The 15,704-nt window shown below is 43.1% G+C and overlaps 3 protein-coding genes across 3 annotated transcripts in view; 2 read left to right on the top strand and 1 right to left on the bottom strand.

The window, feature by feature from the left end:
- The window catches only part of ACO1 (aconitase 1), a 254,019-nt gene that overhangs the window by 57,308 nt on the left and 181,007 nt on the right, over window positions 1–15,704 (top strand). The window lies entirely within an intron of this gene.
- The window catches only part of OPN3 (opsin 3), an 89,765-nt gene that overhangs the window by 57,311 nt on the left and 16,750 nt on the right, over window positions 1–15,704 (top strand). The window lies entirely within an intron of this gene.
- WDR64 (WD repeat domain 64) overlaps window positions 1–15,704 on the bottom strand; it is a 66,955-nt gene that overhangs the window by 48,197 nt on the left and 3,054 nt on the right. The window contains exons 3-6 of the mRNA XM_075858913.1: window positions 14,835–14,940; window positions 12,369–12,478; window positions 6,268–6,297; window positions 5,654–5,764 (exon numbers count right to left, since the gene is read on the bottom strand). Of these exons, the coding sequence (XP_075715028.1) occupies window positions 5,654–5,764; window positions 6,268–6,297; window positions 12,369–12,478; window positions 14,835–14,940 (357 nt within the window). The remainder of the gene's footprint in view (window positions 1–5,653; window positions 5,765–6,267; window positions 6,298–12,368; window positions 12,479–14,834; window positions 14,941–15,704) is intronic.

The raw sequence follows: 15,704 nt of genomic DNA, 5'->3' as shown, positions 1-15,704 counted from the left end.
CCTGTAGCTGGATGTCTGGCTCGTAGCCCAATGTCGTGCAAACGCCTTCTGATGGTTTGAGTCGACGCTGGTTGCCGCCTTAGGCTTGGGATGTGACGTCCAATTTCACCTGCAGTATATAAGGGATCACTACACGCCATTCTTCCAAATCAGATGATCCATTCATGAAGAGGTTACCCTCCTTGCACCTTTTGCTGTCTTTCCTGTTTGTTGTTGTTCTCCCAACCTCCGGGACACACAACGTTGAACTGTGTGACATCTCGGCCTAGGCACATAGTGATCTTCCGGAGTGATAAACCAAGGCCTCTCAGTTCAAGGATTCTGTCCCTCTCCGTTTGCGACAAATGGCGATAACTGGCACGTCGGCGAACAATCACACAATCATTCCACACCACACACCACTTGATCCAATTTTTGAGGTTTCATGTGGCTAAAAAACTTTGCTTTCAATCTGACTTCTCGATTTACTTAACCTTACGGCTTGTCCTTCTTGGTGTTGCAATTTCAATGTTGAGGAGTGTATATACTAGTCCTTCTCAATGAATTAGAATATCATCAAAAACTTAATTTATTTAAGGAATTCAATTCAAAAAGTGATACTCATATATTATATAGATTCATTACACACAATGATCTATTTCCAGCATTTTTTTCTTTTAATGTTGATTTCCAAATGAAATGCAAAATTTACTTTCATCTGAAAACAGGACTTTGAACCACTGAGCAACAGACCAGTCCATGTAAAAGCTTAGGAAACCTTTGCAGGTGTTTTGTGTTGATTAGCTGATTAGAGTGTGACACCGTGAGTCTACAATCTTCAACTTTTACCCAATTTTCTAGATTTCTGAGAGACTACATTTTGGGTTTTCATTAACTGTTAGCCATAATCATCAACATTAACCCTTTAAAGGGGATGTCCGAGATTTAATGACTTTGTGTTAATGCTTGTAATTTATAAATGTAAATACATTTGTAATATACTTACATTTTCCAAAGTGGTCCCATTTCCAGATCCTGCCGTGGGGTACTTGACGGGTGACGTCACTCTCTGTACTGGCTCTGGTCGCTTTGTTGATCTTGAAGTCTGACACCCCATGTACTATGCACAGCACTGACCCCCATTCATCACACATTTATTTCTTATTACATTATCACACAGTTCTGACACTTCCATACATACCCTTTTCTTTTTTACCATACATTCACACCCTAGCACTACACTAACACTGACACTCATTTATCACACACTTGTGAGCACTTAGTTCGCCACTCCCCCAAGACTAGTGGGAGTGGCTATCACTATTTAATGCACCCTCCTTCTGCAGCATTTTTTGACCTGTCTGCGTCCTGCTGGGAACGGGTTTTCACCCACCCACTTAGTAAGTATGGCCTTTTTTGTGGTTTTGACATTTTGAAAACTAGACCCCTGGAGGAATTCATTGTAGTTTTCATGGGGTGCAAGCGACTTTTTGATCAGTTTTTATTTTTAAGAGGCGTGGTGACTAAAAAACATAAATTCTACTATTGTTTTTTATTCCTTTTTTTTTTTTTACAGCGTTCACCGTGCGCTATAAATGACATATTCACTTTATTCTGCGGGGCGATACGATTATGGTGATACCACATGTTTATCTTTTTTTTTAATGTCTTATGGCGTTTGCACAATAAAATAAGTTTTATAAAAAATCATTTACTTATTGTGTTACCTTATTCTAAGAGCCATAACTTTTTTATTTTTCCATCAAGGAAGCCGTGTGTGGACTTCTTTTTTGCGTAACGAACTGTAGTTTCGATCAGTACCATTTTTAGGTACATGCAACTTTTTTATCTCTTTTTATTACATTTTTTGGGAGGTGAAGTGACCAAACAATTGTGATTCTGGTATGGTTTATTATTATTTTCTTTTATGGCGTTCACCGCGCAGGATAAATAACAAAATACTTTTGTAGATCAGGCCGTTACGGACGCGGCAATACCAATTATGTATAGTTTATTTGTTTATTTTTATTAATAATAAAGAACTGATAAGGGAAAAAGGTTTTTTTTTTACTTTTTATTACTTTTAAAACTTTTTTTTTATTTTTTTACTTTGTCCCACTAGGGGACTTGAGGGCAGGAGGCCCTGATTGCAATTTTAATACACTACACTACATGCATAGTGCAGTGTATTAGAGCTGTCAGCTATTCGCTGACAGCAAGCATAGTGGCTCCTGACTAGGCTTCCGTAGATGGCATAGCAAGAGGCCATTAGTAGGCCTCTGGTTGCCATAGCAACCATCGCCACCCGCTATCATGTAGTGGTTTAACCCGTAAGAAGCCACGATCGCTATGGAACGTGGCTTCTAAGGGGTTAATCAGCGGGGACATCGCAATCGGTCCCCGCTGAAGGAGCTGCGGCAACTGCTGTATGAGACAGCAGTTATGTCAGCTACTGTATGTGTCGGGAGGACGGCCTAAATGGCCGTTCCTCCCGTGATGTACTATTAGGTCATGCAGTGCGAACGATGCAGTTACCATGACCTAATAATACGTCCAGGAGCGGGAAGGGGTTAAAGGAAAAAAATGCTGGAAATAGATCACTCTAATGTGTGTAATGAATCTATATGATATGAGCTTCACTTGAATTTAATTACCTAAATAAATTAACTTTTTGATGATATTCTAATTCATTGAGAAGGACTAGTATATACTGACATATACCAGCCTAATGAGGACACTGTTAATGGAGCCCTATAGAAACGTTAAGCGTGTACGTTAGGCATACCTCCCAACTTTTGAATTTGGAAAAGAGGGACATTTTTAAGCCACGCCCCCTAACCACGCCCAATATCCCGCATAAACACATCAAATCACAGCCAGATCCTTCTGCAAATAGACTGTCTGGACATTGCAGATATTATGGATCCGGTTATATCGTCTTTATGTTACTTTTCCTATCTTGGCTATAACATTTGCTCATCACGGCAGCTGCAGGATAAACCAAAAGGCTGAGAACAATTAAAGTCAAGAGGGAGACCCTGTGGTTGATGACTTTTCAATTGACAGGTAGCAGAGTTACATGATGGGGATTTTTTTTTCCAGTTGTGTAACTCTGCTACCGGTCAATGGAAAAATCATCCACCAGAGCCCCCCTGTAGATTGCTCCACACACAGCACCCCTGTAGATAGCGCCAGACACAGACCCCCTGTACATAGCTCCACACACAGCCCCCCTGTACATAGCTCCACACACAGCCCCCTGTATATAGCGTCAGATACAGCCCCTTGCAGATAGCGCCAGACACAGCCCCCCTGCAGATAGTGCCAGATACAGCCTCCCTGTAGATAGCGCCAGATACAGCCCTCCTGTACATAGCGCCAGATACAGCCCCCTGTAGATAGTGCCACACACAGCCCCCTGTAGATAGCTCCACACACAGCCCCCTGTACATAGCGCCACACACAGCCCCCTGTACATAGCGCCAAACACAGCCCCCTGTAGATCGCTCCACACACAGCCCCCGAGTAGATAGCTCCACACACAGTCCCCCTGTAGGTGCCACATTGCCGCCAGAGCGGAGAGCGGTAGAGGTAGGCTTTATTTACACAACAGTGTAGGCCGATAAAAACAGCCGTTTTGGCCCGTTTTTCCTGGCCGTCTTGCATCCGTTCCGATTCTGTTCTGTGCCATGTTGCCGTTTTTAATGGCCGATTTTGACCCGTTTTGCATCCGTTTTTTCCCTGTCCATTTTAAAATCGGATGAATTTCATTTCAATTTGTTGCCACACACAGCCCTCCGTAGATAATGCCACAGCCCCCCTGGTAGGTAATGCCACCCAGCCCCCTGTAGGTAATGCCACCCTGCCCCCTGTTGGTAATGCCACCCAGCCCCATGTAGGTTGTACCCATCCCCCCCTTCCAGGAGAAGTCACTGACTTCAATGTCCATATATGGACAGTGTAGTCACTGACTTCTCCTGGAGAGGAATCCCCGTCAACAGGGTCGGGGATTCCGCTTCAGAAGTGAGTGACGTCACTGTGTCCATTTATGGACAGTGTGGTCACTCACTTCTTCTGTAGCAGAATCCCTGGCCACAGGGTCGGGGACTCCGCTTCACAAGTGAGTGACGTCACTGTGTTCATATATGGACAGTGTAGTCACTCACTTCTCCTGTAGCGGAATCCCCAATCCCCGGCCAGGGATTTGGGATTCCGACTCCTACAAGGTGCAAAAAAAGACCATCCTCCTCCACACATACATTCTGCACTGTGAGGAGGAGGAGGAGGAGGAGAGAGCCGAGCGACGGAAGACACGGCCGTCACTCGGGACACATTCTGGTGATGGCCGTGTATTACCTGGCCCCATAGACTTCTATGGGGGCCGGGTAAACGGACGAAAATAGGGCATGTCCCATTTTTTGACGGCCAGGTTTCCCGGGCCGTCAAAAAAATCGGTCGTGTGAATAGCCCCATTAGGGGTCTAATGTTCCTACTGCAGCCGTGTGACAGCCGTTTAATGAACGGCTGTCACCCGGCCGAGAAACCCTATCGTGGGAATAAGGGCTTATCCGGCCCTACTGCTGCTACTCTCTGCTCTGCTTTGACGTCACTCACTGTCAGAAGAAGGCAGGAGTCTTGCAGCGGCGTTCCCACTGGTGTCGATGCCGGCCCGGGAGTGAACCAGTCCAGTCACCTGACCGGTGAGGTCAGGTGACAGGTCAGGTGACTGGACTGGTCCACTCACGGGCCGGCATCGATCCCAGTGAGAACACCGCCGCAAGACTCCTGCCTTCTTCTGATCGCTGCTGCAGTCAGCAGCGATCAGCTTTTCTGATGCAGCGCCCAGCGGGACATTTACAGACCGCCCGGGATGGCGGGACAGCGGTTGGGAGGTATGCGTTAGGAACTTTCCAGACGTACACGTTTAAAAAAACATGGCAAACATGATGTAACAGGGCCTTAGTTGTAGCTTCTTCTGGCACTATAGATAGGATTAGTGGTAGAATTATTTTTTTTTACTTTTTTAATTGCAACTTTTTTTATACAAAGTATAATGTCCCTATACAAACTATATTATGACATTATAAATGTATATCAATGTTTCTACATTATTGTTTTCTACTGTAGTTATGGGGTAAGTCTTCCCAGTAGTGTGATATTTTTCAAACACAGAGCTGCTGTGTCCCTCATACCAGAATCCAGGTCATCATGTGATCGGTCATGGGAGAGAATTTGGAATTGAGGTACAAATTGCAGGAATCCTGCAGCTCTAATCTCCATGTCTATAAAGCTCCTGCTCCTGCTAAGAATAAATATTAGTTTCTATATGTTCACATTTTAACACCATATCATTTTTTGGTCAAACATTATGTGCTGACTTATTTCTTTATATATCCTTATATCGGTTGGAGTTCCATTTTTCTGATACAAAGTTCCAAATCCTCTGCATAGACATCGAGTTAAAATTGTAAACTTCAGGCTGCCTGCCGCAACTACTAGAAGGAGCATGCTGCATACTGTTTAATTATTGAGTTTTAACGTAAAAAAAAATAAGCAAATTACATCATTGCCACTGCGCTTGTATAGAAAGCTTTTGATTAAAAAGAGAATGGAACCTTAGCAATGGTGCTGTCAGTTGCATAAAGCATTGTTCATTCATGCCAAAGTGCACTACCTGATTCTTTCCATCACATTTGTAATCCCATATGACCATGCTTCTCTCTGTCACAGCGACAACTCTTTTTAGTTGATTCAGAAAGTCACATCCTAAAAACCAGGAACTCTCCTAAAATAAAACACAGTAAAATAATAGGCAAAAACAATCCAATCCAATATAATATAATAATTGCATTGATGAATTAGGCTGGGTTCACACGAGCACATTAACGTCCGTAATGGACGGACGTATTTCGGCCGGAAGTCCCGGACCGAACTCAGTGCAGGGAGCCGGGCTCCTAGCATCGTAGTTATGTACGACGCTAGGAGTCCCTGCCTCTCTGCAGGACAACTGTCCCGTACTGTAATCATGTTTTCAGTACGGGACAGTAGTTCCACGGAGAGGCAGGGACTCCTAGCGTCGTACATAACTACGATGCTAGGAGCCCGGCTCCCTGCACTGAGTTCGGTCCGGGACTTCCGGCCGAAATACGTCCGTCCATTACGGACGTTAATGTGCTTGTGTGAACCCAGCCTTACACTGCAACATTTAATGTTTCTTTCTTCACACAATGAACTATGTTGCAACCAGAAAATCTAAAATAAAATAACATTGTAAAATACTATACTTACAGTGGCATGTATGCAGGAATGTTGTCTCATCTGTATAGAAATATAGATATAAAATATGATGAAAATAATAGCTGTAGGATGTATTTTTTTCATAAAAACATCATTTTAGTGAGATGTAACAGATCATAATCTTTTAAAGAGGACCTGTCACCTCTCCTGACATGTCGATTTTAGTAAATCCCTATTAAATAATAATTCTGGAACATCTTTTTTCTTAGAACTCTGCGTTGTGCCGCTCCTCTGTTTATTCCTCCTAGAAATCTATGAATTAAAACCAGGTGTTACCATTCGCCTTGTCAAAGAGGCATGTCCCTACACAGTCTGAGACTGTGAGCATTGATTGGACATTGTCAGACTGTGTATGGTCACACCCCCAACCTGGTAACACCAAATAATAATAGAGAAACGGCACAATGTAGAGTTCTAAGAAAAGATGCTCCAGAATTGTTATTTCATGGGCAATACAATTACGTACTAAAACAGACATATCAGGAGAGCTGACAGGTCCTTTTTAATGCAACACAGTATGCTACTCAAAATAGGAAACAGGTGACCTACCATGTAAAAGATATGTCAGCTGCCAACTTTTTTTTTCCGTTTTTTTTAAATAATATTTTATTTTATTCAGCAGATTATTTTTATTGCAACCACACAAAAATACAATGCAAAATAACAATTCAAACAATACCCTACACATAAACAGAGGTAAAAAAAACAACTACGACCACAACCTCTCCACTTCACATCAATTCCAGAGACCCCAAAGCTCCTAACATTTATGCAATTGGTTGTTTTCATCCAGTTTTTCTAGAAGCAGATGTCATCTCAATTGTCTACTGTGCAGTTGTTGTTTTTTATAACCCAGAACTTGTCCTAATCTACCTAAATTAAGATTGGTGTTTTCAAGTGTCAATCCTACACAGATTTCACTGGAGGAACATAGTGGCAACCTGTTTTAACCGGTTCAGGACTGGGTTATTTTGATCCTTCAGGACCAGACACCGTATCCGCCCTGAACACTGCAGGGAATGCCGTCCGGTTTCTCCGGTGGAAAAAAACCCCAAAACTTTCATACTTACCCCCTCCCACTTCTCGGCGCATAGTCCGGCCTCCTGGGAAGACGTTGCAGGCCATTTGACGCTGCAGCCTGTGTTTGGCTGCAGCAGTCACATGGCCTGCAACGTCATCCAGAGAGGCCGGAATGGAGAAGAAGCAGGGAACTCTGGGTAAGTATAACTTTATTTTTTTTATTTTTTGCGTTTTTTGTAGTATAATCGCTGTGATTCCGGCGCAAATACCAAAACAGAAATGGCTTTGTTGCGGGTTTAAGCACCCCATTGAATTCAATGGGAAAACCCGCAACGCAAGAGATGCGAATAAGCAGCATTAATGGACATGCTGTAGTTGAAGAAACCGCAACGCAAGTCAATTATGTGCTGTTATTTCGGTGGCATTTTTCCGCAGTGTGGGGACGAGATTTGTTGAAATCTCACCCACACTGCTGCTACTGTAAAACGCTGCGGATTTATCGCAATGAATCCGTCGCGGGAAAATCCGCAGTGTTTACGCTGTGTCTGTTCGTACCCTTAGGGCATGACCAGACGTGGCGGAATTGCTCCGGAATTTAGTTGTGTTCGTTTACACGTTGCGGACAATTCCGCTGCGGAGCATAGGCTGCGGTGCGGAATTTGGTGTCCGCAGCATACATTGACTGTTGCGGACGTGTAGCGGACTTGTTGCGGACTCATTGCGGAATTTCTCCATTGACTTCAATGGAGAGTCAAAATTCCGCAATGAAGTCCGCAGATGTTATGTGTGCTGCGGAGCGTATTGGTTTTACTAACATGACATTTCTTCATTCTGGCTGGACCTATGTATTTCTAGGTCTACAGCCAGACTGAGGAAGTCAAAGGGGCTCCCGTAATTACGGGTGACTACGTGTGTGCACCCTTAATTACGGGAGCGTTGCTAGGAGACGTCAGTAAATAGTCACTGTCCAGGGTGCTGAAAGAGTCAAACGATCGGCAGTAACTGTTTCAGCACCCTGGACAGTGACTTACGATCACAATATACATCAACCTGTAAAAAAAATAGATGTTCATACTTATCGAGAACTCCCTGCTTCTTCCTCCAGTCCGGCCTCCCGGGATGACGTTTCAGTCCAAGTGACGGCTGCAGCCAATCACAGGCTGCAGCGGTCACATGGATTGCCAGGTCATCCAGGAAGGTCGGGCTGGATGTCGAAAGAGGGACGCGTCAGCAAAGAAAACGGCCGGGTAAGTATGAATTTCTTTTACTTTTACTAGGGAAAGGGCTGTCTCTTCTCTCTATCCTGCACTGATAGAGAGAAGGGAAGCCCTCTTCCCCTCAATACGCAACGGCTAGTCCGCATCAATTTAATGCCCATTTTAGGCAAAGCCGCAACAGAATCTGCAACGCAGATTCTGTGCGGCATTGATGCGGACAGTGTATGCAGAACTCCGCCACGTCTGGGCATACCCTTAAAAACAGCGCCGTAATTTTCAGCCACTTCTTTTTGTACGTGTGAACATAGCCTAAGACTATGTAGGACACACCCTTTTGACAAGGGGAATAGTAACACCTAGTTAGCAATTTATTTATCTATATACTCAGGAGGAATAACAGAGTAATGGCACAATGTGGAGTTATGAGAAAATATGTCCCAGAATTGTTATTTCATAAAGAATACCAGTATTTACTACAACAGACATGTCATGAGTAGTGACAGGTCCTCTTTAACCCTTTCCCGCCGCAGTCATTTTTCCGATTTTCACCTTCGTTTTTTCCTCCCCACCTTCCAAAAGCCATAACTTTTTATTTTTCCATCAATATTGCCGTATGAGGGCTTATTTTTTGCGGGATATGTTGTAGATTTTCATGGCACCATTTATTGTACCATGTAATGTAGTGGGAAACTAGAAAAATTATTTCTACGGTGGAATAGGAAAAAACAGTGACTCCTCAATCTTTAGGAGGTTTGGTTTTTAGGGCGTTCACCGAGCGGTAAAAAAGGCATGATTACAGTGATACCACATTTATATATTTTTTTTATGTTTTACTACTTTTACAAGCAAAAAACTGATTTTTAACAATAACATTTGAGTTTTATAACTTTTTTATTTTTCTGTCGATTCAGTGTTAGGAGGGCTTATTTTTTGCATGGCAAGTTGTTGTTTCTATTGGTACCCTTTTTTGGTACTTGAGACTTTTTGATCACTTTTTATTCCATTTTTTTGTGGGAGATGAAGTGACCAAAAAATAGCGATTCCAGTGGTTACATTTTTTATTATTTACGGCGTTCACCGCGTGGACTAAATAATTATATATTATAATAGTTTAGACTTTTACGGACGCGTCGATACCAGTTATGTTATAACTGTTATTAAAAAAAAACTTTATTTTACTGTATTTAACTTATTTTACTAGTCCCTAGGGAACTTGAACTAGCCATCGTTGAATCGCTTGCATGATATACTGCAATACTAATGTATTGCAGTATATAGTTATACTGACACACTCCTATGATAGAAGTATGAAGATGGCAGACCTGGGAGCCTTCCTCAGACCTCCAGGCTGCCATGCCAACCAATGGCACCCCACGATCGCATCGTGAGGGGGCGTTACAACATTACAGGGTGCTGCCCCTCTGTTTCTAGCCATTTAATGATGCAGTCGATATTAACGTGTTAAATGAGTGTGATTGCGCTCAAGCGGGATCCCGCTCATTACACTGAAGTATCAGCTGTAAATTACAGCCGACACGCTCGTTCCACCCGACGTGCGCCGTATATATACGGCGGATGTCGTGAAGGGGTTAAGAATCACTGGCTCCAGCAGTATGGTGCCGGTGATTTTGTATGTTATGTGCGTTTGCTTTGTGCTTCTCTGTACTCTATGGAGATAGTGTGTTACCGGCCTTGTCTTGTGTTTTTCAAGCTCTGTCTTATATTTTCTCAGTCCTTGTTTGCTTCAGTGCCTTGTATGCTCTTATTTAGTTGTTCAGTTTTATCCTGTGTCTATTGTTCACTTTTCTGCCATGTCATAGTTTCGCTGCCCTTCATCCATTTGTTACCATCATATAACTTTTATTATCACTGATTATTCATTTTTTTTTATCATCTGTCTGACATCATCATCTTGTTACCATCCCTGTCTTCAATTGATGATTTCCTGTTTCCATCTATTCCTTTTGCTTGCTAGAATTGTGATACATGCTCCATATTTCCCTTCCCTTTGACTGTTTGATTGGCTCTCATTTTGGCATTACTGTAAGCCCAGGGGATATCTGAGTACTGGGAGACGCTGAAAGTCCCTGGGAATGCTTTAGGCCTCGTGCACACTTCCGACACGGTTTTCACGGCCATTTTTGACGGATCCGTGTGTCCGTTTTATCGGCCGTGTGCACTCCCGTGTGCACTCCGTGTTTCCGTGCGCCAAGCATGGTACTGTCCAGGGTGCTGAAAGAGTTAATGGGCTGCACTGATCGGCGGTAACTCTTTCAGCACCCTGGACAGTACCATGCTCGGCGCTCAGAAAATACAATTTTAATGTAATAAAAAAAATAAAAAAAGAATAAAAAATGTCATACTTACTTTCCTCCTGTCCGGCCTCCAGCGATGACGTTTCATCCATGTCGCCGCTGCAGCCAATCACAAGCTGTAGTGGCGGTCACGCACGTCAGGATGACGTCAGAAGGCCGGCCTCCAGGGATGACGCTTCATCCCACGTGACCGCCTCTGCAGCCAATCACAGGCTGCAGCGGCCTCTGCAGCCAATCACAGGCTGCCGCGTCATTCTGGAGGGTCGGACTGGAGGAAGAAGAGGGACTCGTCACCAAGACAACGACCGGGTAAGTATGAACTGATTTTTATTTTATTTTTAATCAGCAGCCTCTTTTCTCTATCAGTGATTGATAGAGACAAGTGGCTGCCGAGTAGTGTAATATTTCTGTTATGTTTTACTGCCCACCCGGCGGTTGCTAGGCAACGGCTCCATCACACACGGACGGCACACGAATGCCTTCCGTGTGCCTTCAGTTTTTTGACGGCCCCATTGACTTGTATGGGCCTCACGGTCACGAAATCTCGGACCAAAGTAGGACATTCTCTACTTTGGATTGGAACAGAGGAACGTCAAAAAAACTGAAGTGTGCATGGCCCCATTGAAATGAATGGGTCAGGGTGCTAGCCGTAAGAAAAACGGCTAGCACCCTGAAGGAAAAAACTGAGGTGGGCATGGGGCCATAGGTGAAGTCTAGTTCTGCCGTCTTGTGGCCAGCCAGCTTAGTTACACAGCAAGGAATATGAGATTGGTTTGACTGGCCCACCACCTATTGAGGCTCTGACCCAATACTTTGTCCCAAATCTCCAGCACAAAACAACCCCATTTGGAGCTAACTTTGTTGGCAATCACTTTCCACTAGGTTCTATTTCTTATGAGTTGAGTCACAAATGACCTATAAGACCTTAATGATGATATGTCCAGCATATGCAATGATAACAACAAAGGTTACAATAGAATTAAAAAGTGGATGTGCACAGGTTCTGTATTTATGGGGCAACCCCAGTCTGACACTGTAGATAAATACATATATAGATAGACTTACCTCCTAAATGTCAAATTTTTTGTGGGACTGTCCCGCAAAATGGACCCCAAAAAGGGTGGGGTTTATGCAGATATCTAAGTTGACAATTCCAAAGGTTTTATTTGGGCGGATCGGGGGTGGGGCTTAAAACTATAATGTGAATGGGGTTTCAAATGTTGAGATAGATAGGTAGGTATATACAGAGTCAGGCAGCAACTCAAAGCTTCAAGTGAAAAAAATAATTTGTAGATAGATAGATAGACAGACAGACAGACAGACAGACAGACAGACAGACAGACAGACAGACAGACAGACAGACAGACAGACAGACAGATAGATAGATAGATAGATAGATAGATAGATAGATAGATAGATAGATAGATAGATAGATATGAGATAGATAGACAGATAGATAGATAGATAGATAGATAGATAGATAGATAGATAGATAGATAGATAGATAGATAGATAGATAGATAGATAACCACTACTATACCTGGCTATTAAACAGGGATATGGTCCCATATTGCGAAACAGTCAAAACAGCATCTAATAGCGGTACTTTTACAATGCATTGTATAGTATCTCGCATCTTTTTTCCTCCACCTGTTAATGAGAAATCTTAGCGTTTAACTACTGAACCATAAATACCAGTCAGTGATTTGTAATATGTTTAACTATGCACCCCCTGTTAGGCCGGATTCACATGAGCGTGTGCGTTTTGTGTGCGCAAAAAAACGCAGCGTTTTGCACGTGCAAAAGGTCCATAACATCTCCGTGTGTCAGCAGCGTATGATGCGTGGCTGCGTGATTTTCGCGCAGCCGCCATCATTATGACACTCTGGTTTTATGTTTGTAAACAGAAAAGCACGTGTTTTTTTTTCGGCTTTCATTCATAGTTTTGACTACTGTAGCGCGCGTCCGTGTGCCGTGCGTGGTTTTCACGCACCCATTGACTTCAATGGGTGCATGAAGCGCGAAAAACGGGCAAATATAGGACACGCGTAGCACGGACGTATTATCCGTTCGTCTGAATAAGGCCTTATAGTTAGGGGGGATTCACACGAGCGTGTATTCGGTCCGTGCGGGCCACGTGGTTTTCACGCGGCACGCATGGACCAATACAAGTCTATGGGGCAGTACAGACAGTCCGTGCTTTTTGCGCAGCGTTTGTCTGCTGCGCAAAAAGCGCGACAGGTTCAATAACTCTGCGTATTTCGCGCATCACGCACCCATTGAAGTCAATGGGTGCGTGAAAACCACGCGCACCACACGGAAGCACTTCCGTGGGACGAGCGTGATTCGCGCAACAGCAGTGAAAAGGATGAATGAAAACAGAAAAGCACCACGTGCTTTTCTGTTTCCGAACATCCAAACGGAGTGTCTTTGCGATGAGCGAAGCCGGACAAGCGAACCGAACTTCACCGGTTCGTTTTGGCCGAACCCGGCAAAAAAATTATCGGTACGCGACGTCAGGAGATAGTCACTGTCCATGGTGCTGAAAGAGTTAAACTGTTTCAGCACCATGGACCGTGACTTCCGTTCCCCAATATACATGAACCTGTAAAAAAAAAAACGAAGTTCTGACTTACCGCTAACTCCCGGCTTCTTCCTCCAGTCTGACCTCCCGGGATGACAATTAAGTCCAAGTGACAGCTCCAGCCAATCACAGGCCAAGCACAGGCTGCAGCGGTCACATGGACTGGCGCGTCATCCAGGGAGGTGGGGCCCGATGTCAAGAGAGGCGCGTCACCAAGGACGCGTCACCAAGGCAACGGCCGGGAAGTTCTCGGTAAGTACGAACTTTTTCTTTTTTTTCTACAGGTTTTGCGATATTCTGTTCGGCATTCACTGTCGAGGGTGCTGAAAGAGTTAGCTCTTTCAGCACCTTGGACAGTGACGGCCGTCGACTAGCCTCATCTCTATGATGGCGGCTGCGCGAAAATCACGCAGCCGCGCATCAGACACGGATGACACACGCAGCTGTCAAATGTTTTTTGCGCGCGCAAAACGCTGCGTTGTTTGCGCGCGCAAAAACGCAACGCTCGTGTGAATCTGCCCTTAAATGTAGGCCAAGACTGAGAATCCAGACTTGCTGAACTGTCTTCAACACAACTTGCAGAAATATGTTTATAGCATATTTCTGTACAACTATATTATAAAGACAACATTTTTCAGACCGTACACATTTAACAAGAACCAAACTGTTACCATGTTGCATGAAAATTATACTGTGTATAAGCAACCTTGCACACAACATTATAACCAATCTTAGATAGATATGGGCTGTATAGAATTTCATACCTGTCCATCATCCTGGGGCATTGTTCAGATTTGAAGGCTCTATTTTAGAATGTTCTCCTAACTATTACATGTATCAATATTTCCTGATAGTACTGATATAATTATGAATTTGGACTAGAGTTACTCTTTGAATATCACTCATAAAGTGAATGTGCACCTTTTAGCACCTTGTCATTTTTAAGATCAATATTCTATGCTAAATAATTTCTTATTATATCTTTCAGTCAAAATACTGCTTTTCTGATACCGAACTCCAAAACACATTTACGAATGTAACATATTTTCCAATCCCCCTTATGATCGAATAAGAGATGTGAATAAAGGTTACCTTAACACGACGACACCTTTAAAGATATGCATTTTAATACAACTATGTTACAATGTGAACAATATGATTGCCATCGTTGCCTGCTTGTAGGTCTGACCCCATTTATCATCTTAGAGGGGCACTATGTTATTGATTCCATTTTGATATTTATTGTCTCTATGTTTCACTTTGTAATATTGTGTTAGCCTGTAATATTTTGAGTCCTTTTGTTTTTTCGTTTGTATTGTTAAACATTTTTTTCTATAGAGATGTATTATACAAAAAAAAAAAGGTATGCATTTAAGTGACATCTTATGCCACCTGCCTGTGCAGGATCTCAGAATTTATTACCTGATGCATTTTTAATTGTTTCTCTCTTGGACAGAAAAAAGACTGTATTCTCCGGATCCGAATGTGCAGCAATGATATCCTCATGTCTATGAAAGCAGCCAAAGAGCTTAAAAAAAAAAAAAAGATAAATACATATAGATTTCCAAAAATGTATTTTCAGCTAGAAACACAGCAATTTTGTACAGGACCATATTCTATTTTTTTTAATTGTAGGCTCACCAAAGATGTTAAAGTGAATAAATAGCAATTCCATTATATAGTTTCATTACCATTCACATTCTTATCAAGTAGCAGTAGTCCCGTTTTGTTTTTAATCGGCCATTAAGTATTGGATTACTACAATACATAACGGCCGGAAAACTAACCTCTCCCCCGCTCTTCTTTACCTCTGGGCACTGATGTACTGGGTTCTGTCCAGTGTCAGGACCCTGTCTGCAGCGGTGCCCAATTCTGAAAAGGAGTCAAGAGCAAGAAGAAGTAACTATATAGAGTGGTCTGGTCTGTAGTCTGATTATTTAAGGACTCTGCTCTGGGTTCTGAAATGTATTTAGGGGTCTTGGGGGATAGGTATTGGGTCTGAAATGTATTCACGGTTCTGGTCTCGGTTCTGAAATGTATTTAGGGATCTGGTCTGGGGTCTGAAGTAAAGTAGCGGTCAGGTCTGGGGTCTGAAATTTATTTAGGGTCTGGTCTGGTGTCTGAAATGTATTAAGGGGTCTAGTTTGGGGACTGAAATTAATTTAGGGGTCTGATCTGGGGTCTAAAATTAATTAAGGGCTATTGTCTGGGGTCTATGTTAATTTTAGGGTCTGGTCTGGGTTCAGAGTTTAATTAGGGGTCTGCTCTGCTGTCTGGATTCATTTAGGGGTT

This window comes from Rhinoderma darwinii, chromosome 1 (assembly GCF_050947455.1).
Source record: "Rhinoderma darwinii isolate aRhiDar2 chromosome 1, aRhiDar2.hap1, whole genome shotgun sequence".
Taxonomy (NCBI): domain Eukaryota; kingdom Metazoa; phylum Chordata; class Amphibia; order Anura; family Rhinodermatidae; genus Rhinoderma; species Rhinoderma darwinii.
This window is presented reverse-complemented; position numbering and strand designations above follow the sequence as displayed.